The sequence below is a fragment of the Vigna umbellata genome, chromosome 6 (genome assembly GCF_029865625.1).
Source record: "Vigna umbellata cultivar VRB3 chromosome 6, Vumbellata_1.0, whole genome shotgun sequence".
NCBI lineage: Eukaryota > Viridiplantae > Streptophyta > Magnoliopsida > Fabales > Fabaceae > Vigna > Vigna umbellata.
Window position 1 is genome coordinate 14,891,712 of NC_142170.1, and position 23,154 is coordinate 14,914,865.

At 31.5% G+C, this 23,154-nt stretch overlaps 4 protein-coding genes across 5 annotated transcripts; all 4 read left to right on the forward strand.

Annotated features, from left to right (window-relative positions):
• The first annotated feature begins 1,573 nt into the window (after positions 1 to 1,573).
• Positions 1,574 to 6,494, forward strand: LOC124834613 (uncharacterized). The gene is made up of 7 exons (XM_088092690.1): positions 1,574 to 2,269; positions 2,833 to 3,140; positions 3,338 to 4,048; positions 4,400 to 4,528; positions 4,994 to 5,197; positions 5,628 to 5,828; positions 6,050 to 6,494. The coding sequence occupies exons 1-7, from the start codon at positions 2,002 to 2,004 to the stop codon at positions 6,170 to 6,172; spliced, it is 1,944 nt and encodes a 647-aa protein (XP_087948816.1). The 5' UTR covers positions 1,574 to 2,001; the 3' UTR covers positions 6,173 to 6,494.
• A 1,138-nt stretch (positions 6,495 to 7,632) lies between these two features.
• Positions 7,633 to 9,695, forward strand: LOC148196841 (protein ANTI-SILENCING 1-like). The gene is made up of 2 exons (XM_088092691.1): positions 7,633 to 8,586; positions 9,259 to 9,695. The coding sequence occupies exons 1-2, from the start codon at positions 8,227 to 8,229 to the stop codon at positions 9,445 to 9,447; spliced, it is 549 nt and encodes a 182-aa protein (XP_087948817.1). The 5' UTR covers positions 7,633 to 8,226; the 3' UTR covers positions 9,448 to 9,695.
• Positions 9,696 to 9,948: 253 nt separating this feature from the next.
• On the forward strand, positions 9,949 to 13,559 carry LOC124834602 (protein ANTI-SILENCING 1-like). Its single transcript, XM_088092694.1, has 4 exons — positions 9,949 to 10,338; positions 12,087 to 12,179; positions 12,720 to 12,798; positions 12,957 to 13,559. Exons 1-4 carry the CDS (start codon positions 10,258 to 10,260, stop codon positions 13,073 to 13,075), a joined length of 372 nt encoding a protein of 123 aa, XP_087948820.1. The 5' UTR covers positions 9,949 to 10,257; the 3' UTR covers positions 13,076 to 13,559.
• Positions 13,560 to 13,755: 196 nt separating this feature from the next.
• Positions 13,756 to 14,938, forward strand: LOC148196842 (protein ANTI-SILENCING 1-like). Of its 2 annotated transcripts, XM_088092693.1 has the most exons (4): positions 13,778 to 14,344; positions 14,423 to 14,539; positions 14,645 to 14,723; positions 14,802 to 14,938. In XM_088092693.1, the coding sequence occupies exons 1-3, from the start codon at positions 14,249 to 14,251 to the stop codon at positions 14,708 to 14,710; spliced, it is 279 nt and encodes a 92-aa protein (XP_087948819.1). In that variant the 5' UTR covers positions 13,778 to 14,248; the 3' UTR covers positions 14,711 to 14,723; positions 14,802 to 14,938. The 2 variants fall into 2 exon arrangements, with proteins under 2 accessions (XP_087948818.1, XP_087948819.1); XM_088092692.1 differs by having other exon boundaries at positions 13,756 to 14,344; positions 14,423 to 14,723.
• The last annotated feature ends 8,216 nt before the right edge of the window (positions 14,939 to 23,154 follow it).

Below are 23,154 nucleotides of genomic sequence, written 5' to 3' on the forward strand. Positions count from 1 at the left end.
TTGCCAATCTCTAGTCTATTATCGTCCTGAAAAATATGTGTTCTTTTCTTCCTATTTTTAATTCATTAAAACAATAATGTCGTAATTAGGGCAACTATGAACAATATGAATTTCACGAATATTTAAAGTCATAACATAATTATATAGTTTTAATTCAAGCTATTGAGATACTCGAACGAAAAGTATATATCAAAATTCACACCGTAAACTTAATAATAGCAACATTTCATTACTTATAAGTCATAATTTATATATATATATATATATATATATATATATATATATATATATATATAGTTTTTAAATCATAGTTATTAATTTTTTACGGAGGAATAATTTGAATATGGGTGCAAGAAGGCCGTTGAAGTAGGAAGCACAACGGATACCTTGATACATGAAGCTCAAACTGAAAGCATGGACTAACCGTTCAGAAATAATTAAATTATTTTTTTATTTATTCATTTTATTATTATTATTATTTTAATACATACAGAACAGAAGAAAGAGAGTATATGAAACATAAAATGATTCTCACTCAGCCCACGTGGCAACCACCAAGCAACCCAACAGAACAGGCTGTGACTGAGTGGTGGTGACGGTGACTCATGCTTTGTGGGGCCCACTTCGCATTCTTCCTATAACGGTTACTCACTCCTCCCTCTTTTTTCGAATCAAACCTATCTACCATTTTTTTTTTAGATTATTTTTTTTTAGAATACCTTCAACAAACATACCTCACGTACCTACCAATCACAAATTAGGTTTAAATAAAGATGAAAACACAGCTTTTGCTACCCTCCTAAACTAATCTTCATTCATGAATAAATATTCATATTCACAATTCTGACCTCGCAAAGTTAAATTATTACAGCGTCCTTTACAGGGACTGATTTTTAAATTTGTAAAGTTCTGTTAACATGCACGCGTGGCCTGCTTCCTGTTACATTCAAATTAAAAAATTCAACTGAGACCGTTTCATGGCTCAAGAACATCGTGCCGTTTGTACTTTTGCATTATTCAAAAATTCTTCTCACACTTTTCACTAACTTCAATTTTTCCCTTTATTTATTTCATTTTGCTGCACGCAACTATGCAATGATCTTCGTGATGTTACTTTATGTTAAATTATCAATTTGGGTCAAAGCTTATAGGATTTCGAAGGAGCAATGCTTTTATTTTATCTCAAACATAAATTAATTAAGCAATTGTTTTATGTTTTAATATTATTTTAATTTAACATAAAGGTTTTAAAATTTAGCGAGCGTTACAGAATATAATATTTAAACTTGTATTATTTAAAAATAAAGAGTTGCATTAATAGAGTGAAATTTGGTGTGAGGATAAATGAACTGGAAATCATACATTAGAAAAAAAAAGGGCCAGCCTGTGCTTGAATTGAATAGTGAAAAATTTTAAATAATATATCATTGTAATTAACCAATGATGATTTTCTGTCTGCCAACAGAGCAAGTGATAATCAGTGGTTTATTAAGTATTTAAGAAAGATTTAATAGCGAGATCAATAAAATTAAATTAAATTAATCAGTAAATAAATAAACGAGAAGGAGGAGGAAAACATAAAGAGAAAGAAAGAAGAAAGAAGACAGAGATTGGAGAAGGCGAAAGGCAAAGGGGATTTTCAAAACTCGTGAAAAATCTGAGAGAGGGATTTTCAGCGTTCAAACTTTTCTCCCCTCTCTCTCTTTCTCTGTGTTCGTTCGTTTCCACTCGAACCCTAGTGTCGCTTATTTCATGTATTTCTTCCTCTCTAACACGCAATCATTCCGGCGAAACTGAACTTCCACCGCCGAGAATGGCCGCTGAGTCACCGCCGGATAACATTGTACTGAATTTAGCTAAGTTAGGGTTTCAGTTGGATATCGGATTCGGAGATCTCTGTTCTTCTCAACACTCAACTAATTAATTAACCGATTATTCTTTTTTCTTGAAACCACGTCACCGTTTTCGGCTGGCGGATCTCCAATTGTTGTTGGAACTGCCATGATGGTGAGGGGAGGACAGTGCTTCGAGAAACTTCGGCGGTTTGCTCGGACGGTTTTCTTCGTGGCGGCATTGGTGGCGTCGCTGCTCGTGACGTCGCTGCCTGTGCTCGTCGCGGTTGTTGACGTGCTGGTCCCTTGCGTTCTCATTTCCAGCTTCACCTGTGTCAAGTGCTACGGCTTCAAGGAGCATTTGCGTCGTTACTCTTTCAAGAGCTCCTTGATGGATATTCCTCTCGTTTCGGTCGTACGATCCTTCATCATTATCTGTATGATTCGCTATTCCTCTCCTTTTTTACCTGCATCCTGTATCACGTGAAACAAAGATGATGATGATCCTTTTCAAAGGATCACTCGTTGTGCTTCTGATGTTACATTATAGTAACTTTTCATTTTCTCGTTTTATTCTTGAAGTTAAGGGTGTTGAAAGAGGAGGATACGTTGCTTAATTTGTCTACCGAACCATGTGTTCTTTACTTTGCTTTATTTTACCTTCATATTTCTGTTCGTTAGTTTTTGTTGGAAATCATTTCTCGTACTCGATGAAACAGATATCAGATTATGTTTCAAGAGAGATGAGCGCGTTGATGAGAAATATGTTTTTTGACTTAAATTAGGAGGCAGAACTATCTCCTTTCTTAAACCGTTTGGTTAGAATTTATCACCGAATGATTAATTATATTTTTCTCAATATTTATTCTGTCTATGGAATGTGTATGAGGAAGTGCTAGTTGTAGCGTCTCTTTCTGCGTTTTAATTAGTGTGGCTTTATATATACAAAGGATTAGTTCTCATATTGTGCCTTTTTTTCTGTTTGTTTAAATGAATGCAGGTGTTTATTCTATTTGTGATGGCCCGGCTCTTTCGCATGGTCCTTATCTTGGAACTGTGACACTGTCTTCCTTTATCTCAATTGTCCTCCTATCAGTCAAAGCTTGTGTTTTCTCAGTAAATTCTCAGATTGAAGCAGAAGCTACTATTTCCCCCACAAGACAGAGACTCCATTTAAAGAAGTCATGGGGAATGCCTGTCTTGTTTCTCTCGTCAGTTGTGTTTGCTCTTGGTCACACTGTGGTTGCTTACAGAACCAGCTGCAGAGCAAGGAGGAAGCTCATGTTTCATAGAGTTGACCCCGAAGCGGTAAGTTTGCAACGGTTTTCCAGCCATTGGAATAACATAATAGTGTTGTTTCTTTCGTTTAACCCTTTGGAATTAGGTGGTGGCAACATATTCTTCCTTCAGCTCCAAAGAAGATTTTTGAACTTATAAGCTTAAATTGGTTACTTTGATGATACATATGGTAATTTTTTTTTACTTATTTCTGTTTAATTAAGCAGGTGCTTTCGTGCAAGAATGTTTTCTCTGGTTATCAGAAGGTCCCTCGGTCTCCTGTTCCCTCCGAGGGCAGAACCCCAAAAAGCGACGGTGAAATGAAAAGGAAGCCTTTTGGAACAGCTCGTGATGAAGAACTGCCACTTAGATTACTTGCAGATTCAGAGAGCTTATTCATCCCCTGCCAAGGTCTTACTCTCCATTACAAGCTCAGCATGCCTGGTTCACCGCCACTTAACATGTCCTCAACATTTTGCTCCACTTCATCAGTGGCTGGGGGCTTGTCAAAGTTGAATAGACATTTGACTTGCATATCTCCAAAATCCCATCGGCAACTCTACCGGAGCTATAGCAATCAATTCTATGGATCATCTCTACATGCTCCTCTTTTAGATATTCCAGTAACCTCTCCACATCTTAATGAAGAAATCCCTGTTTTGCATCTAGATGAAATTCGTGAAGATGAGGACACAATTAAATTAGAGTCTTTGTCTTCGGAGCAGCATGTAGAGGACATCGGTCAAGTAGGTATTATTTTGATACATGGGTTTGGTGGAGGCGTCTTCTCTTGGCGACATGTAATGGGACCTCTAGCCCGGCAGAGTAATTGTACAGTTGCGGCATTTGATAGGCCTGGTTGGGGATTGACTTCAAGACTGAGCCGGGAGGACTGGGAGAAAAAGGAATTGCCTAATCCTTACAAACTTGAAAGTCAGGTGAGTACTATGAATCCTTAACATGAGTTGTTAGAGCAGTTACTTTATGTTCTCTAGTTTTATGTACCGGTTCCTTTTGGAGTAGGTACTGGAGCTTTCAGCTCATACATGTTGCGATTTAAGCGCTCAAGTAGAGCCTCATCCTAAGAAAGTAGTCACCACTTTAGTTTTGTACCATGCTCAACTTTTAAAAGAAACAAGAATTGTTATTACCTAAATACATGAGAGCTCAACCCGAAAGATTAATTCGTTAGGAGGCAGATTTTATTTTCTTCAGTTGTTCTAAAGACTGATTTAGTTTGTAATCTGGGTTCATCTTATTACAAATCTGACTAATTTGTGTGTTTCCAGGTTGTTCTCCTTTTGTCTTTCTGTTCCGAGATTGGATTTTCTTCAGTTGTTCTAATTGGTCATGATGATGGAGGGTTGCTTGCTCTGATGGCTGCACAGAGAGTTCAATCATCAATGAATTCTTTCAACGTGAGTATTTTTTCCTGCTTTCCTACGTTAGTTTGTATCTTAATCAATGCAATTAGCTGTGTTAGTTAGTATCTTAATAAAAAACCCCTTTAAAATTTCCAGCCTAACAAATGAGGCTTTAAAAAAATTAAGCAATGTGATTTTTTTTTTTGTAGTCTTTAAATAATATATTTTCGACATGATGTGTCTGGTCACAATATACCATCATAGTTTGCATACATATTCATATATCTACGTCTGTTGTGTCCAATGTTGTAATTATGCAACAGAACGATCAAGAGATAAAAAAAACTGGATTCCATGGTATATAGGTTTATGTATGTGAAGGTTTGACTTTTATTTGATTGTTACATTCCATGAAGTTTTCTGATCAAGCTAATATCCACGCTGTTTAAGGCTATATTTTTTGTAATTAATGTGCATTTTGCATTTGATTAAGTTGATAGGCTTGTTTTTGTCATTCAGGTTACAGTGAAAGGGGTTGTATTGTTAAATGTTAACTTATCAAGGGAAGTTGTTCCTTCCTTTGCTAAAATCCTTCTGCATACATCTCTTGGAAAGAAACATTTGGTCCGTCCCTTACTAAGAACAGAAATCACCCATGTGGTGAATCGGCGGTCATGGTATGATGCTACCAAACTGACAACAGAAGTTTTGACTCTATATAAGGTGCGTCTGTACCTTAAACTACATGTATAGCTCTTCTTACCTTTTGTAAGTTTCAAACTGCAGAAATAATTGTGTAGAATGTAAAATTATTACTCATGTAGAGATAAATGGCGTATATTTATCATTGAACTCACGAACTTCACTTTCCGAAGGGAGCTTATAGTCCATGCTTTGTTTACATCCTTTGGGATATTGAATACACATATATTTGTTTACATATTTTTTTATTATATTATTACTTTTACATACGTTGTTACACTTTCTTCTTTTTACGTGTTTGTTCATTTTGACTATAATTCTAGCTTACAAGCCTTTTTATGTGATCTTTGGCTTACATATCCGCTGGGTTGTTCCTTGTGCTTTTGTTATCAATTCTGGTGAAATATTTTATTGACTTGTGTTATTTGTGACTGTTCTTAAATACTTTTAGGCTCCGCTATATGCAGAAGGATGGGATGAAGCGCTTCACGAGATTTGTAAATTGTCATCGGAAACCATCGTCTCTGCAAAAAATGCAGACTTATTGCTACAGGCTGTAGAAGACATTCCAGTGTTGGTCATAGCCGGTGCGGAAGATTCACTTGTCTCAATGAAATATTGTCAAGCAATGGCCTCCAAATTTTTAAATTCTGTAAGTATTCTAGTTTCTGTGTATTTATTAATGCTCCACAATTTGGGAACGAGAAGTAGGATGTGCAAGGGTAGGAAGAATGGAGTGGAAATGGAAGTGGGAGAAATATACTTTTCTCATTTCCCTTTTTTACCGTCATATCTTCCGTAGCATTTATCATGACACATTATTAGTTTCTTTTTAAAGTTGGCTAATATTTCTATTTTCCATTCCGCGTGCAGAGACTGGTTGCAATATCCGGATGTGGTCATCTACCCCACGAGGAGTGTCCAATGGCGTTGCTTGCGGCTATATCACCCTTTATTAATAAACTTTTCAATGTATATAACTCTGAAAGGCAATAGGTTGTCCATCTCATTTTCAGGTTTTTCATTTATAGGTTCAGTCTATTATTGTAGGGCGTTTTGTTCTTCTCTGTCTTGTCCTATCATTTTCCTGGCATCCTCTTTCATTTCTTTCTTCTAGGCAAATAGTACTTCCAAGAGAAAGAGATCAAAGACATCATCTTTTCTCTTGGGTGTTTTTGATGTGTCCGCTTTAGGTGTTTTAGTTGTCGATATTTATACTCATTTGAGTTGCTTGTCATTTCCCCTTAAAGAAAGCGGGGATATGAGTAGTAGATATCCATTTGTAAATTTAATTTATAATGTTGTTTGATTGTTTCTAGCTGCTGAACACCCTCGATTTATAATTGCCACCGTCTAAATACGCCCCTTGAGTCTGGAACAAAATTATTTTATGTTTGTGTTTTTCATTTTTATTTTTGGTGTTTAGGACCGCGAATTGAACCATTACTTTAAATTAAGTTATATGAATTTATTAGAGACATTTATATATTTTGTTTGTATACTGGAGTAGACTTCGTATATTTGACGTAGTTTGTTTGTTCAGGTATACGGCGGATTAGTGGTGTATAAACTGCTTCCATAAGTTAATGACTTGATAAAAAGGTATATAAATTAATTAATTTTCAAATTACTGCTTACAAAAATATGAACGACACATATACTAGTTTTAATAGTTGAAAATTATTTAAAACTCGTTGTTAAAGTAAGTTATTAAAGTAATTTCAGATAATAATGGTATTAAATTTTCAAGATTTTTTAAAATGCTGTTGAAAATTATTCTATCTAGTTTTGATTACACTGCAGTTAAAAAAAATATTTTAAACTGTCTTATTAAAAAAAAGTTTTTTTTGTCATAATACCATAACAAAATATTATATCTTGTAAACTAATAGGCATAATACATTTTTAGACATCATAAAATTTGAAAATTCTGTCCTTAACAAATTATTTTACTAGGATACGAAGGTATAAAAAAATGCAATTGTTTGTAGACTACATCTTTCATATACATTCTTAAATATTCTATACCGTTAGCTCGTAATACATAATCACACATATCCTGTACAAAAACAGTTTTATATAAAAGTTGAAAATACCCTATGCTCATATTTTAAGTCATTGGTAATTTAGCTTTTAATACAAGTTTCTCAACCAGATATTATTTTTATTTATATTAAAGTTTAAAGAGGTAAAGATGGTAGAAAGATAAATTTTGAATGATAAAAAAATGAACATTTTGTAATAGAAGAGAAACTTAATTCAAAGAAAAACTGTTAAAGAAATAATAATATATTGTCATTAAGAATGCAAACTTTAATTACAATGCAATACAGAATGAAAAATTAGATATTCGGCTATAAAGTAGCTTCGATTTAAATTAGGAATTTAATCAGTTTAAATAATTTTTAAAAAAATTTCAAAAGCTTGATTACCATCTATGTAAAATAAAACCATACTCTTATCCAATATATATTTGTATTTTTTCATGGTAAGAGAAAAAATTGCAGAGTGGGGTTGAAACGAGAAAATCTTGCAAAGGAGATTCGAAATGCAGTTATTGTCCACACCTCACGACCTCCATGCCTACACGACTAGTCAACTCAAGCAAGCCCTGTACTTTTACCTGTACGGACAATGAGAAGCGACGTCGTTTTGATTTTTCGTTCCCTCCTTCCTCCACTCTCACTCATCAACCAAACATGCCAACCCCATTTCCATTTTCTGCTTCTAACAAACTCTCAACAATCAAACGCTTACTGTGTTGTGCATGTTTGCTTCAAATGGAAGAAGCACTTAGCGCCAATCAAAGGTGACACACTCAAGCTTTCTTTCTATTATAGAAAAACTTCACCACTCCTTTGGTGAGTGAGTCAGTGAACCAACGAAAACACTCTCGCTTTCTTTAGTGTCTCTTTTCACCATGTTGTCGCTTACCCTTTAGTTAACTGTTCATCTTTCATCTTCACCCTACGCTGTTTTTCTTATGATTTATTGCTTTAAACAGTGTGTGATTTATTTATTATGTCTCAGGTTGCATTTGTGAGTAGAAGATGTCCCGCCCATTATCATCATCGGCAAATGTTGGAGAAGTGATAGATTTTAAGTGGGGCAAGAAGAGGGGTGTTGGTGTGAAGAACAAGGACACTCATTACTACGAGTCCTTCGTTTACGAGGGTGTCGAGTATTTTCTATATGATTGTGTCTACTTGTTCTCTACAGACCATGTTGAAACTAGCATTGGCAAGCTTATCAAGATATACGAGAGACCTACTCGTGAAAAGATGATCAAAGTTGTTTGGTTTTTCCGGCCCATGGAAATTCGTAACTTTCTGGGAAATTATCAGCCCTGTTGGAATGAGTTGTTTTTGGCATCGGGAGAGGATAAAGGTCTTTCCAATGTCAACTACCTGGTAATTTAATTAATTAGTTGCTTGAACTCCTGATTCTATCTGCCGCATATTGATCGTGTTCATTGCTTAGTTGGTTATGGTTTAAGATTGAGTTGGCGTGAATGTTTATTCTGGGAAGTTATTTTAGTTAAATTTGCCGTTTAAGGTGATAATCAGGGACTTATTTGTTTGAAGTTAATATGTATTAGTTTATTTTGGTTGGTTGAAAATGGTTCTTAACCAATCTTTTGTCGGCATTCTGTACCATGATTTGGTTGGTTATAATTTATACAGAGGCTTATAAAGTAAAAGTTTGTTTATGATGTGGGGAAATGGAGTACTGGACATCAATTCTTTCAAGAGACATGACTATATGCTCACAAAGAATGTATCAAGTATCGATAAAAATAATGCTAGTTTTAAAAGGAACTGGAAAGGGGTCGAAAAAGATTGAAAGCATGTGCATTGGTCACAGCCATGCTAAGGCTAAACTCCCGTTTGAAGTTTTGAAATGGTTATTAGTTTGGTTTGCTTTATCGCACTGTTATATAATTTTAGGAAGAGGTAATATATCTTTTTCTTTTATGCGGTACTTTGGCAGTAGATAACGTTTGATATAGTTGAAATTGAGTTTTTGTCATTTTAAAGAAGTTTGTTGATTCATTTTCCTTCATTTAAAATTTTGTTTTTCAGGAATCAATTATTGGAAAATGCAATGTTGTTTGCACTTCAAAGGACAAGAGAAATCCCAAGCCATCAGAAACGGAGTTAAACAAGGCAGACTACTTTTTCAGTTGCACGTTTGATGTTGGAAGACGTGTAATCATTGATAAATTTACTAATGAGATTGATGGTGTTAAAGGTCATTATCCTTTGTCTTAGTTAAAACTAAACTGTTCACGTCACATACTGAACTATTTGGCCTATTGATCTGGAACAATTACTGATCTTTTATAATACAGCAACCTGTAGGCAACTTAAACTAGCTTTAGCACTCACCTTAGCCCGCTGTATTACTGTTCTGCAGTGGAGCAGTTCTTTAACAAGAGAAGGATTGATCAAACCAGTAACCATCTACATTTTGGGACAGATATTAGACCCAAAATTGTGACTAAGGCTTGTCCTATCTCACATTGTCAAGTTAACGATAAAGCTGAAAGGAGAACTTCTGAGAATAATTCTCTAAAGCAATTATCAGATTCCTATCCATATAAAAAGAGGAAGATTACAGGAGAGAAACCAAACATTGGTCAAAGTAGCAAAATCTCTAAGGAAGAAAAAATTGATGAGAAGAAGGTAGAAATCAAACAGGACGAAAAACTCAACGCAGACAAAAGGGTTATTGATGTAATTGAAAGGCCAGATGCAGTAAGTTCATAAAATTTCATGTCAGGTGTTACTTATTTTAAGATCGACAAGTGATCTAGATGAAGTGAAAGAATCAGTCAGTTACAATTTATTGGTGTCTCGTGAAAATTAACTTTACAAATATTTCAGATATATGAAAGGTTCATGCAATGATATATTTATGATGTGAAGCTTTTTTTCGTTCTATTCATTGACTACAATGATAAGAGTCCTTAATATGTACAATATTGCTATAAATTATTTAACTTGAGATCAGCAAATTAAAGAGATTGAGAACCTTGGGAGCACGTATTCATATATGTAATCTTTACTGTGGCTTCAAATATGATTCTAGTCATAATTCTAATCCTCTGTGAACCCTTGATTTCATTGTTGCAGGACAAAAGAAAGTGGTTTAAGAAAATGGTGAGTTCTTATTTCTTGATATTGATTGTAAGCTTGTGGTTTAAGTTTTTATCATTTTCAAGCTTTGGGTTAATGTACAAAATGTGGTTTAAGTTTTTATCATGTAATGAACCCTTTAACATTGCTAATGTATGAAATATAGGACAATGAGACAATGCAACATATATAGTGAGTGGGACATTTTTATAAGAGTAAAAAAAGTAAATCTAGACGATACAAAATTACATGAATGGTCAAGATTTAAGTGTAATTTTATAAAACTCACATGAATTAGTTGTTTTAATCTTGATCATTATGGTGATTAATATGTATTCCTTTCACTCTCACATAAAAGAAAGCACTTTGACTAATTATTCTCCCTATGAAAATTCACCTTTTTTAGGATTATAACTCTGACAAAGGAATATTAAGAGGCATTACATATGCTAATGAGCCACACAAAAAGATGCGAAAGAGATTAATTTTTAATAGTGTTGTATTTTAAGCTTACTTTTCAAAAGTGCATTTGGAAGTGTTGACCGAAGTTTTTTTCTTTTCTTTTTTTTTTATCAAAAAAGGTCGACTGAAGTGTTAATGAATTTTTATCTCAAGTATTGAAACCAGATCATTTTTTTTTTAATTGGACACTTAATGAGAAATGTATTGACACGTGTGAGACAAGTTTTTGGAGACTGCAACACTTCAAACAGAAGAGGAATTGGTGTTTCATAGATTTAGATAATAGGGAAATAGTGTAAAAGAGCATATTTACCTTTTTCACAACTTCTACGTCTTATACTCTGGGATCTAACTGGTTTGCTTTGTTTATTGAAGTACTGAAGTTATAGTGGCCGGAATATTCTTGTCTTTACTTACATTTATCTCTACTATTCTGATGTGAAAACAGCTCATTTTCCATTGGCAAGTATATTTACAGAATGACTTTCTATACGCTTTGACATAACATCAATGATCTTAAGATATGCCTATGACTTAAATTATTTGCCAAATTCTAATTAGTTTCTGAACATTTGCTCTGTGCTAAAGAATCATTTTTTTTTCACTTGAAATAATAAGGCAGTTTGATGATTAACAATTCCAGCTATATTAGCTTAGAGAAATTTGTTTGTAACGTGAAATGATACTAAAGTTATTGTGGTCGCCCCTTCCATAAATAGTTTTTCTTGATTCGCTACATTTAGGTTATTTTCCTATTAAGTCATTAATTTTTTCAATACAATCTCAATGAGATCCTTTCAACTTTGAGTGGTTAGTCTACAAGCGATGTTGGTTGAAAACTTACCAAACTATTTGTGTGCCATAGCATTCACTTAACTGGATAAAGCATTTGTTAGTCACTCTATAACAATTGCATGTGGCCACTTTTAAATGAGTTTTTGCTCGTTTAGTACACTGACAGTTGCCTAGGTTGGTTTGAAATAAGCAATGCTAATCCTACTTAGAGTTAATAAGTTATAAATGTTGCTTTTCTTGGGAGTAACAGCCACTGCGGCCCCCTAAACGTGGTAGGTGCTGTCGCTTTAGTTTCTGAAATTAAGCAATTGTTAGATAAGTCTATTAATCAAATCAAACAATTCTATTTTTGAACTGTTACAAAAGAAGTTTATTTTATAATGGAACAAAATGAATGAAGTGAAGTTCCTGCTTATTAATCATTGTAAAGATTCCTGTTCTTATCTGTGTCGAACCATATATATAGTACAGATATACTATAGGTATGCTTGACTTGTTGTTAATTGCATTTGTAGCCTTGGGATGAAAGACTGCGGAGAGCTCAAGAATTGGATACCTTGGTTTTACTGAATAATCTGGATCCATCCTACACATCATATGAAGTAGAGGTATACAGGATCCAACTTTTCAAATTCTTTAGTTGTTTTTTAATTTCGACTGAAGAGAGCTTTTTTATATTTTTACTTGCCTACTTTATTTGTGCATTGAACTTTTAAAGATTACAAGCCTATAAGATTGTGATCCAGCTGTATGGAAATTTCAACATCAGTAGACACAGGAACAGTTGTGGTTTTGTATGCAATGTGGCAAATGAAGAGGGAAATTCTTCTATTAGTTGAAACTGAAATAATGTATGTGCTGATATAAAAATTTAAATGACAAAACTTAGATCAATTTCCTTACACCTTTGCCATCAGGTTCTTTGATTATTGTCCTATTTAAAATGACCTATATGTTGTGTGTGGATGTGCTATGCATGACTAGACAATTATCAAGAAATTGAAAGTTAAATTGACGTGTTGGGACAATCGGTTGTCAGATGAACTATTTTTCTTCGTAAGAGGAACTTTAGGTTTAGATTATAAATTAATCTGGCCTGTGCCTAGTGGTCTAGTTTTTTAATTTCTTTTTCGTCAACTCTTGTTCAGGATCTTGTTTGGTGTGCTCTCAAAGCAAAGGTTCAGGCAAGGATGATAGAATGGATCCCGAGTTCCAGTACATACTATGGTATTTACAAATATACCTTTAAAATCGCCAAATAGTCCCGTTTTAATTTTTTTGTGGCTCTTTTATTCGTATGATGAAACCTATAAATTCAGTGGGGCATAGTGAATGTTGTGACTTTTTAGATCCTCCATTTATTGTGTTCTCTCATCTACTGACAGGTAGAGCATTTGTTATTTTTAAAACAAAAGGTGAAGCTGAATCTGCAATATCCGAGTTAAACAGAAGATTCCTTAGTCTTGGAGAAGGGAGGTATTGCATCTCTTATTTTTATTTTTGATGCTGAATTACTCTCCTAAGTTTCATGTATCCTTTCAGTGATAATTTTGCCTGTTTAAGAACTTTCATCTAGGTAAGCTAACACCTTCAACCTCATGAAAAATTATATTATGAGGTTGAATATTTAGCAAATAGGAAACTCTGCCCACTAGCTGCATTATTGTTGAGCAATCCCGGAAGGTGGTGCATATGCTTCCTGATGTACTTGAATGTGTATTCAAATTATTCATGATAAAGCTACACAAATCGATATTGATATGTCATGCTAGATCCTTAAGCTTGCAGCTGAATGGATTTAATATCCAATTTATGCAATAATCATTATTTCCAGGTCACGGGCAGTTATGTTGATAGTTGTACACCACGTAATAGGTTCTACTTCGTTGATATCCTAATGGTAAATCTCCACAGAATAGCAGCTAAGTTTATATTTCTTCACAAAGAAATAAAAAACAAAAGCAGGGATTTTGAACCAAAGGTTTACCTTACAACATTTTATAATTGATCTTGGGGTAAGTATTAAATTATGGAAAACCATACGTGTACCATATGTTACTGGATGGCTTTGATTTTTTATAACTTTTTAAACTTTCCATTATTTATCTATATCTATCTATCTACACACAAACATATACAGACACACAATAATAACAACAAAGCCCTTATCTCACTACTACGTGAGGACAACTTTATGAATCACAAAATGCCATTTGGTTTGCTTTAAAAATCAGAGTTTCAAGAATATTATTTACCATGAGATCAAAGTCTTGTGTGACCACACATTTCTCTTGGCACTTTCATAAGTACTCCTCTCAAATTTCTCCCATGTTAACAAGTCCAACATTTACTACCTTATAGAATAGTTGGATGATAAAAATTGCATTAGAGTCTGTTACTTTGGAACTTCAAATAACTCTTCATGCCTCTCTCCATACTAACTATCTTCTTTAATTTCTGTATCATTTTTGTGTAATTGATTCCAGATATTTAAACTCCATCTTTGACCAATTTTACTTATGTTCATATCACCCATTTCTTGCTAAAATTGCAATAATGCATTTATCGTCTTGCTCTTAAGCAAAACCCCCCTTGTTTCCTCAAAGTCGATCTTCCAAGTCATTTTATACTGCATAGTATGTACTGTTCATAGATTTTCTACAGGATTGTCGGTGCCATGAAGGGAATTCTCCGTGAGCCTGACAAGAAGAAAAAATTCCCTGGCCATTTGGTCATTGACAGACCTGCTCTTCAAAGGCAAAACCAGGAGATGGTAACCTTACTCACCTAATTCATTCATTTACCTATACAAGAAAAGAAGTTTTAAATTGCGTGTTTCCTGCCTTTACAGAGAAATGCAGTATCAACATCTCATTGCTCTCAGCCCAATACAATAGAGTACCCGATGTCTATTGAATGGTTTCTGCATTATGCTAAGTTTAATGCATGCTGGAATGCACTATATCAGGTGGAGCATTGTGAAGAATTATTTCCTGCGTATCGCCAATGCATCGCATACTATCTTATACGCCTATTCCTGTGGCTGGTTTCACATATTTTCTTTGCCTTGCAGCGACAAATGAAGGAGATACAAGAAGTGAAGAGCAAGCTTAAAATGGACAGGAATTTTTCTGACTAGTCATTCTCAAATGGTACTCCGAAAGAATTTTGCTTTCCAACTTTTTTGTTAATCAATAGCAATCTAACCCAATTTTGAGGGGCCTGTTTAGGTTCTGTTTCCTCATATAGAAGGAGAATTGTAGTTAGGATGGATGCATCTTCTCGACTTCTCCACCTGTTTTGTTCGCACCAGGGACCAACCTTTGTGGCTTCCACTCCAATGTCTCAACTGGTGTCAAGTTTTGTGCTTACTGTATACATTGTATTTTGAACAACTTTGTGTGAATACATGCAGAACTTTCTTAATACAGTAGTAGAAATTATCCTTTCAATCAAGGCTTTCTTGTTCTTGTCTGGGAAAGAGAATGGAAGGGATGTAAATTGGCAACTATTTCAATATTGAAATTTTCGCCTTCAATACAGTATTTTACATTTCCTATTTCTGCTCAAATATATTCCCTGTTATCTAACCCAATTTCTTTTTACCAAAAGATTTACAATTCAATCTTTTTCATGCAATCGAATTAGTTAAATCATGGTTTATTTTCTTCACATTTCGGATCAGGAGGGAATGCAGATACTGTTAGAAACATGATTATCTGTACAAATTACTGAGTATATATTATTAATAACACACGGAAATCAGTGTACATAAGAGGATATTGAGTGTGAGGTTTTTACCTTGTTTGTAGTTACTTTAACCTCTTCAATCTCATCTTTTGAACAGCTAAATACTGAATATTGATGCAGACGCCGTCCTCGCCTTCCACTCGTACCACTTTCCTTCCTAAAATGCAAGGTACATTCAACCCTTTCACATTCGAATTTATTTGGGCCCTCGATATAAGCTTAGTTACACGTTGGGCTGTTTCTTTCTACACTCCATAAATTTCTTCTCGCACCCCATTAAATATGTGAATTTCTAGATTTTGTTTTCGGGAACATACTACACCAATTGATGGAGTGCAGAGCCTGAAAGTTTATAAACTTTGACAAAATGGGCACTCTATCCTAATATCACTCTACCTGTTTGGAAAAGCTAATCCAAAATATCAAATCTTCATCTTGGATTACCCAACTTAGAATTTTATTTCCTTTCATTTCCAGAAAAGGGTTACATATTATAAATGATTAGGTTTAGAATTTAAAACAAGTGTAAACTGAGATTGTTGAGTTTCAAAAAGAAATAGCCTTGCAAGCTGGTTTTCACGTTATAAATGATGCAATGATACACGACACAAACTGGTTTTCATTATTTGATACGTAATGGAAATTAATTTTCCTAAACTGATAAAAAAAATTATCCCTTAATTTAATGAAAATTAAAATTAGTTATTCTTTAAAACTTTAATCTAGATTAGTCTCTCAATTTTAGAAACATGTGAATTTAATTCTTTTAATCAAATCTTTTTAATAAATTTTATGAAGTTTAAAACGTATAGAAAAAATATGTTTTGAAATATATTTTAAACATTAAATAAATTTAATAAAATTTGATTAAAAAAATTAAATCTACACGTTTTTAAAATTCAAGGCCTAAATTAGTTCAAATTTTTTTTAAAAAAACTAATTTTAATTTTTACTAAAAATTAAGGAATTAAAAAGATATTTACTTCATAAAAAATATATATTTTGTGGAAGAAAAAACTAAAATGAGTTGCAAACAATAATACCCGATTGAAAAGGTTTCAGCCTTTTCGACAAGGGCAAATAAGTCTATTCATTCAGTTCCCCAACTCTGTTTTTGTTATGAATTTTCAGAAGCTTGTTAAAAATTATTAATCATCTCTTTTCATGAAAACCATATTGTAAGATTAAAAAATACAATAGAACGTATTAAATAATCATTTTTAGGAAAAAATAATTTTAATTTGTCTTCTTTAAGAAAACACACATAACCATTAACCATTAAATATTTAAGGTCACTGTCCTATTATTATTATTATTATTATTATTATTATGGTCCTAAAGTTTTCGAAAGAATCGCAGATTGTTTTTTTTATCCCAACCAGTGTTTCTCGATCATCCATTAGAGGTGATTATTACACAGATGCAGTAGCATCTTCTGTCACTATTTCTTGCCACCAACTTGCATGACACAGTCAATAAGACCCTTTCATCAATTTCAGGTTTTATCATGCCACGTTGGTTCCTCCACATCACACATTCTCACAACCATCTTCATCACACAATCAAGAGGTCCAATGCATTCTCTAATTTAATTCCAAGGTTTTAATTCACTTTTCATGTTCAACAAAAGAAATCTGAACTTTCGGAATATTCTTAGTCAACCTCGTTTTTTGTTAATTTGGACTGTCGGAAAGTGACAAAAGTTGGCGAGTGGTAGTAAACCTCTGACTACAACCATTTTCTGTTTGTTCATATTTCCAAGTGTACAAAATTCAACCCTTTCGGAGAAATCAAAACCTTGTAAGTTTGATTTTGATACATGTTCACGTCTCAGCCAATGAAAACTCGTCTATGGTTTCCTTAATCTCTTCAATCAAAATCTTTAAAAATATAATTATTATTTGTTTGAATTTCGAGTATGAATTTAGATTTAAACAAGTAGAAAATAGAACAACATATAAAAGTGAACACATATTTTTTTTTTAAGGTTTTAAATAAAAAGTATTTTCAGTCTTTTATAGGATTGGACTCAGATTTTATTAGTACTGTATCATTGGGCATTCAAGTGAGTGTAAGTCTCACATTGCATATAAATGAGAAAGTAGAACAGTATATAAAGGTGAAAGACTCATTAATCCATTACCTTAAGGTTTTGGGTAGAGAGGGATGTTAATTCCTTATATAGTTGGGCTCAGATGTTATTGATGTTTGTAACACCCTGGTGAACCTCAGAGTCGATAGTTAGTCTTGGTGACTGGCTCAGACAAGTATAGTGATTCCTGTACCAAATATCTTCAAATGGTACTTAATAGACACAACATGTATTTTTCTAGTAAATTTTTTCTCGATAAATTCAATAAGTGGTGTCAAAGTCAGAAAATTTCCGTGATATAAATTGTATCATATGCTTAAATTGGTGATATAATAAAGTGAAGACACACCACTTTGTCTTACGCTAGCTTATACCAATTAAGGGATGATACGTTATTTACCAAACGACAGTATGATGCCATAAAGTTGATCACAGCGGCCTAATGTTAGGTTCATTCCTAGTTCCTTATATGCATTCAAAACAACTTTTTCTTTTCTTTCTTTTTTCACTTTTTTACAAAATTGTATTTAACTTGATTTCTCACATTTTTAAACTTTCTTTTTTTGCCAATAATGTTCGTGTTGTTAAAAATGTCATTTCCAGTTTCAGAGGAATGTGTTATTGAAGTCATTTATAATATTATATATATATATATATATATATATATATATATATATATATATATATATATATATATATATATTATGTTTCTTCATATTTCCAAATTAGTTTACAAAATTGAACCCTTTTGGAGAAATCAAAACCTTAAGTTTGATTTTGATACATGCAGACGTCTCAGTCAATGAAAACTGTTCTATGGTTTCCTCAATCTCTTCAATCAAAATCCTTAAAAACATAACCATCAATCAAAATCCTTAAAAATATAACTATTATTATGATTATTATTTATGTTATTTATTTTTATGGAATGTGAGACTTTCATACGCTTAAATTGGTGATGTAATAAAGTGAAGACACACCACTTTGTCTTACGCTAACTTATACCAATTAAAGGATGATACGTTATTTACCAAACGACGGTATAATGCCATAAAGTGGGTCACACCAGCGTAATGTTAGGTTCATACCAATTCAAAACAACTTTTCTTTTCTTTCTTTTTTCACTTTTTGCAAAATTTTCTTTAACTTGTCTTCTCACAGTTTCAAACTTTCTTTCTTTGCCAATAATGTTTGTCTTGTTAAAAAATACTTTGAAAACATCTTTTTACAACATTGTAACGTTGTATCATTCTGTGATTGGTTCAAAATTACTCAACAATCAATAATAATAATCATAAACATTAATATGGACCAATCACAAAATAACACATAAATAATATTAAAATATTATCAAAGTATCATTATTCTATTAAAAATGTCATTTCCATATATATCATGGTACTTACAAGTATGAAAAAAAAATTGCAATTATTTTTCACAAATATCTTATGGGTAATGGAACGAATAACAGAGTATGATTTTTAGATAAGAGAGATAGTGGGTTGACACTATCCTATGTGATTCGTTTTATTGTCATCTCTGTATAAAAGTCTCACATATAAATAAGAAAGTTGAGTAGTATATAAGAAAAAAAATCTATAAATTTAAAAATATTTAATGTTTTAAATTAGAAGTGACATTAGACTTAATACATGTCTTATTAATATTATTTTTATACCTTAATCTCTAAAAAAAAATAATCTATCAAATATCACAATGACTTAAACACAAAGTCAAACTATTAAAACAATTCTCACTGAAAGTCTTTTTAGACAGATGGTCTCTTGAATATATCTTCTCATACAGGATACGATAATAACAAAGTAGAACTATTATTTAAGTTTCTAACCCATAGATTATCCGGACTCCCTCTAAAATTAAGTCCTATTTCTTTAACCCACATAATAGGAGTTTTTCCAAAATCTCCATACTCCAGTGCTCGACATAAAGTGGGTTGGGACAAGGTTAGGATGTCTCTATCCAAAAATAAATTTAAAATTTTGAATTAAATTATATAAAAATAATTTTTTTAAATATAAACTTAGATAAAAAAATTAATTTTTTAAATACAATTAAACTTAAATTACTCAATAAAATATTAATACAAATAAATTTGATATTATAAAAAGCGAATTTAATATTGAGTTGTGCAAAAATAGAAATTCTAAAAAAATTAATCTTTTTACAAAATTCAATTCAATTTCATAAGTCTAAATAAAAATATATGAAGTTAAAATTTAAACCCTTTTTATGATTAGTATTTCTTTCACTAATATTTTAATTTTAGTTACTTAAATTTAAAAAAAAAAATCAAGAAAAAATACCAATACTTAGATAACAGTGATCCATGAATCATATACATTATACGTAACCCGTCTCATTAGGAAACGAATAATTAAATACATGTATTTATTATTTGTAAGTATCCATTAAAAATATAATTTAGTATCATGATATATTTTATCCGTGAAGAGATTTTTTTCCATGTATATTCCTAATATTAAGAAGCCGTGTAATAGGTTTAAATGATACTTAATTTTCTAAGTATAAGATGGTCCTGAGTAAATTTTGTTATGTGCTGGTAAGTTATTAAATAGTAATTTATTTGCGTAAGGTATCTAAAAAAAATATCTTCGGATTACCTTTTCTTTATCTTGTTTATAACGTAGCTCTAATATATAATAATAGCAATTAATTATCCATTTCTTCTCATTAAATATTTTATAATTGTTGTTTTTATCGAAATTTTGATGTGAATATTCAAATAAGTGAAAAAAATTTAAATAAATTAAAGAATTTTGATGTATATTTCTAAAGACAGAAACTTAGAAAGAAAATTCACCTGTAAAAAACTTTTCAGCTTTCAAATCGGTAAGAGTGTTTGAATATTTTTTGACTAAAAGATAACGAGTATAAATGAGTGTGTATTATTTGATGAAACACTATGTAAATTTATAGATTTATTGAGTAATTTAAGTTTAATTGTATTTTAAATTTTTTTTTATGAAACATATAAACCTTTTTACCTTTTTCATGTCTAGATTTTTTTCTTAATAGTTTGCATTTAAGTTATGTATAATAATACACATATACTAAATATCTAATTGAACAAGTAATACGTGATTAGTGTGCATTAATATGCTCAATAATATAATTTGAAATTCTACAATGCTCTTGTCTTGGTTCCTGGACGTGGAAAAGTATTAAAAACAATAAATATTATTTACAAAAGGAAACCTTAAACAAAACATAACAACTTCAATAATAAGAAGTAATCAACATCTAAACCCATGTGTTACATTGTTATATATAAAGCTTACATCAATTTGAAAAGCAATATAAATATCCAAACTAACTTATGTAATTTTTTAATACAATGGTAAATATTCTAAATAATTTGTGAATTAAAACAACGAAAAATCACCAAAGAGAATTGAAACGTAAAGAGTAAAATGTTAGTTTCAAAATGTAAACGAGCTTAGATAAAATAAATTTAAATATGTTTCTGCTGAATGGGACCGGGGAAAACTCCTGTTATCTCCGTCCGGAAACACTCCTCCTTCGCCGGTCGGTTCGTCATCTCTAGTCTCCTGTGTGCTCGGTATCAGTGTAAATGGGGTGATCTGCAAGAAAACACTCCGACGCTCAAGTCAGAATTGGTCTTTGCAAGTCTATCTATATGTAAAAAACAGAGAGTTTACCTTCTCCTTCGATTGTTATTTATATGATTTCAGAGAATATTACCCATTAATTTACCTCTCAATGGCTTTCAATGCTAATCTTAAATACTCGACCACGACCGTTACCTCATTAATTACACATTCATGAGCATTCAACCACTGTCTGCCAACAGTTTTAGAGGCCCGCCCGATCGGACATATTAGACTTAAGAAACCCGATCGGACATATTATACTTGAGAGAACCGATCAGACACGTCTGCACACTCTCAGTCGGTTACTCCGCCCGCGGTAATAACAAAAGATATGAGGAAGACATTCCTAAACTGTGCTATAAAATACAAACTAATCCATTTTTTTTCTTTTTTAATAAAAGAAAGTAAATTGCTTGTAAATCGAGAAAAAAATTATAATTCCCAATTGTCTTATAAATTCTTCTATCATAACACTAATGTAATCACGGTTTAATTACGAATAATCATATTTTATCTATCAACATTAAAATTAAAATTAATGTGTTTTTTTAATTCATATTGATCAATTTATTTATTTAGTAATTAATCAAATTCAATAATGACTCGTTAAAACATTAACATTTATAACTCACAATTTCTCAAATATATATCATAATAGTAATCCATCAACTATACTTAGATAATCATATACATCTATACTATAAAATTATAATGTTGTTTAATCCAATCCACATCAAACAATAATATATTGTTATATTTGTGTTATAAGGCTGAATGACTTCAATCGAAAAAGTTTAAGAAACACATCCGAACACATCTTGAAAATCTGAAATGATAATAAACATATGTATTCATCATATCAAATAATTAATTAAATAAATTAAGCAAACAATTAAAATTTTTGTTGGACTTTCGGTAAACATCAAAATCTTATTTTAAAAATTCAACAGTTTTGATAAAACATCAAAATCAGTATAAGTATATTTTATAAACTCAACAAACTTTAGTGAATCTTAATCAATAACATTGATTTATTATAAATACAGATATGATGGGAGAAAAGTCAAGATCATATTTTTCTAAAGAGATTTGTACAACACTCTTGATAACTCTTACAATTCACAATATAATTAGATATTAAAGATATTTTATAAATTTTTAAAATAAAATTTAAATAAAGTTATAAAAAATGTAAAATATAATAAAAATTAAATTCAATATAAATTAAAAATTATTTTTAATTAAATTTAATCTAATAAAATATAAATTAATTTTAATTTTAATTAAATTTAACTTAATAAAGTATAAATTTAATTTTAATAATTTACTAGTAATGAATAAATGTAGATATGAATAGTATGACACACACTCGATCTGTTTATAAATGAATATTAAAATACATATTACTTGTTACTTACGGACATACGTGGACACTAGTTAATTTTTTCCACAAATACCAATAAATATTGTTAGAATTTTATGTGTGAATCTAAGTCTCATGTTAGACATAAATGAAAAACGAAAAAACTATATAAAAATAAAAATCTATTAATCCATTATTTTAAAATTTTTGATAAAGAATTGTGAAAATTCATTATTTTAAAGTTTTAAACAGAGAAGAAGATATAAACATTTTTGTAATCTCTAATTACTCGAAAGAACAAGAATAATATTCCTTTAATAATATAAAATGTATTTTATTAAAGGAAACGTAACTTCATTTGATAACTTTGAATTGTACCATTTATTTTAAAAAAACGTATATACTAGGATACTAATTAACTTAATTAATTTGATCTCTACTATATATAATTATATTCATAGATTTAAATGATAGTGTGGGGTTGTTTACATTTTGTACATTTATTTTTTAGGCATTTATAGCCTATATACGTAATGTCCAAATTTTGTGGATTATAGCTGCACTTTTTCTGTGCAAGACGTGGCAGAACTGAAAAACTCTATTCGATTGGACTTTTGTGATTCATTGCTAACCCACATAGAATTTTAGTACTCTCAAATGGTCAAAGAATCACTATGTACTTTAGACATCATCGAGAGAAAATGACATTTAAATATGAATTGAAA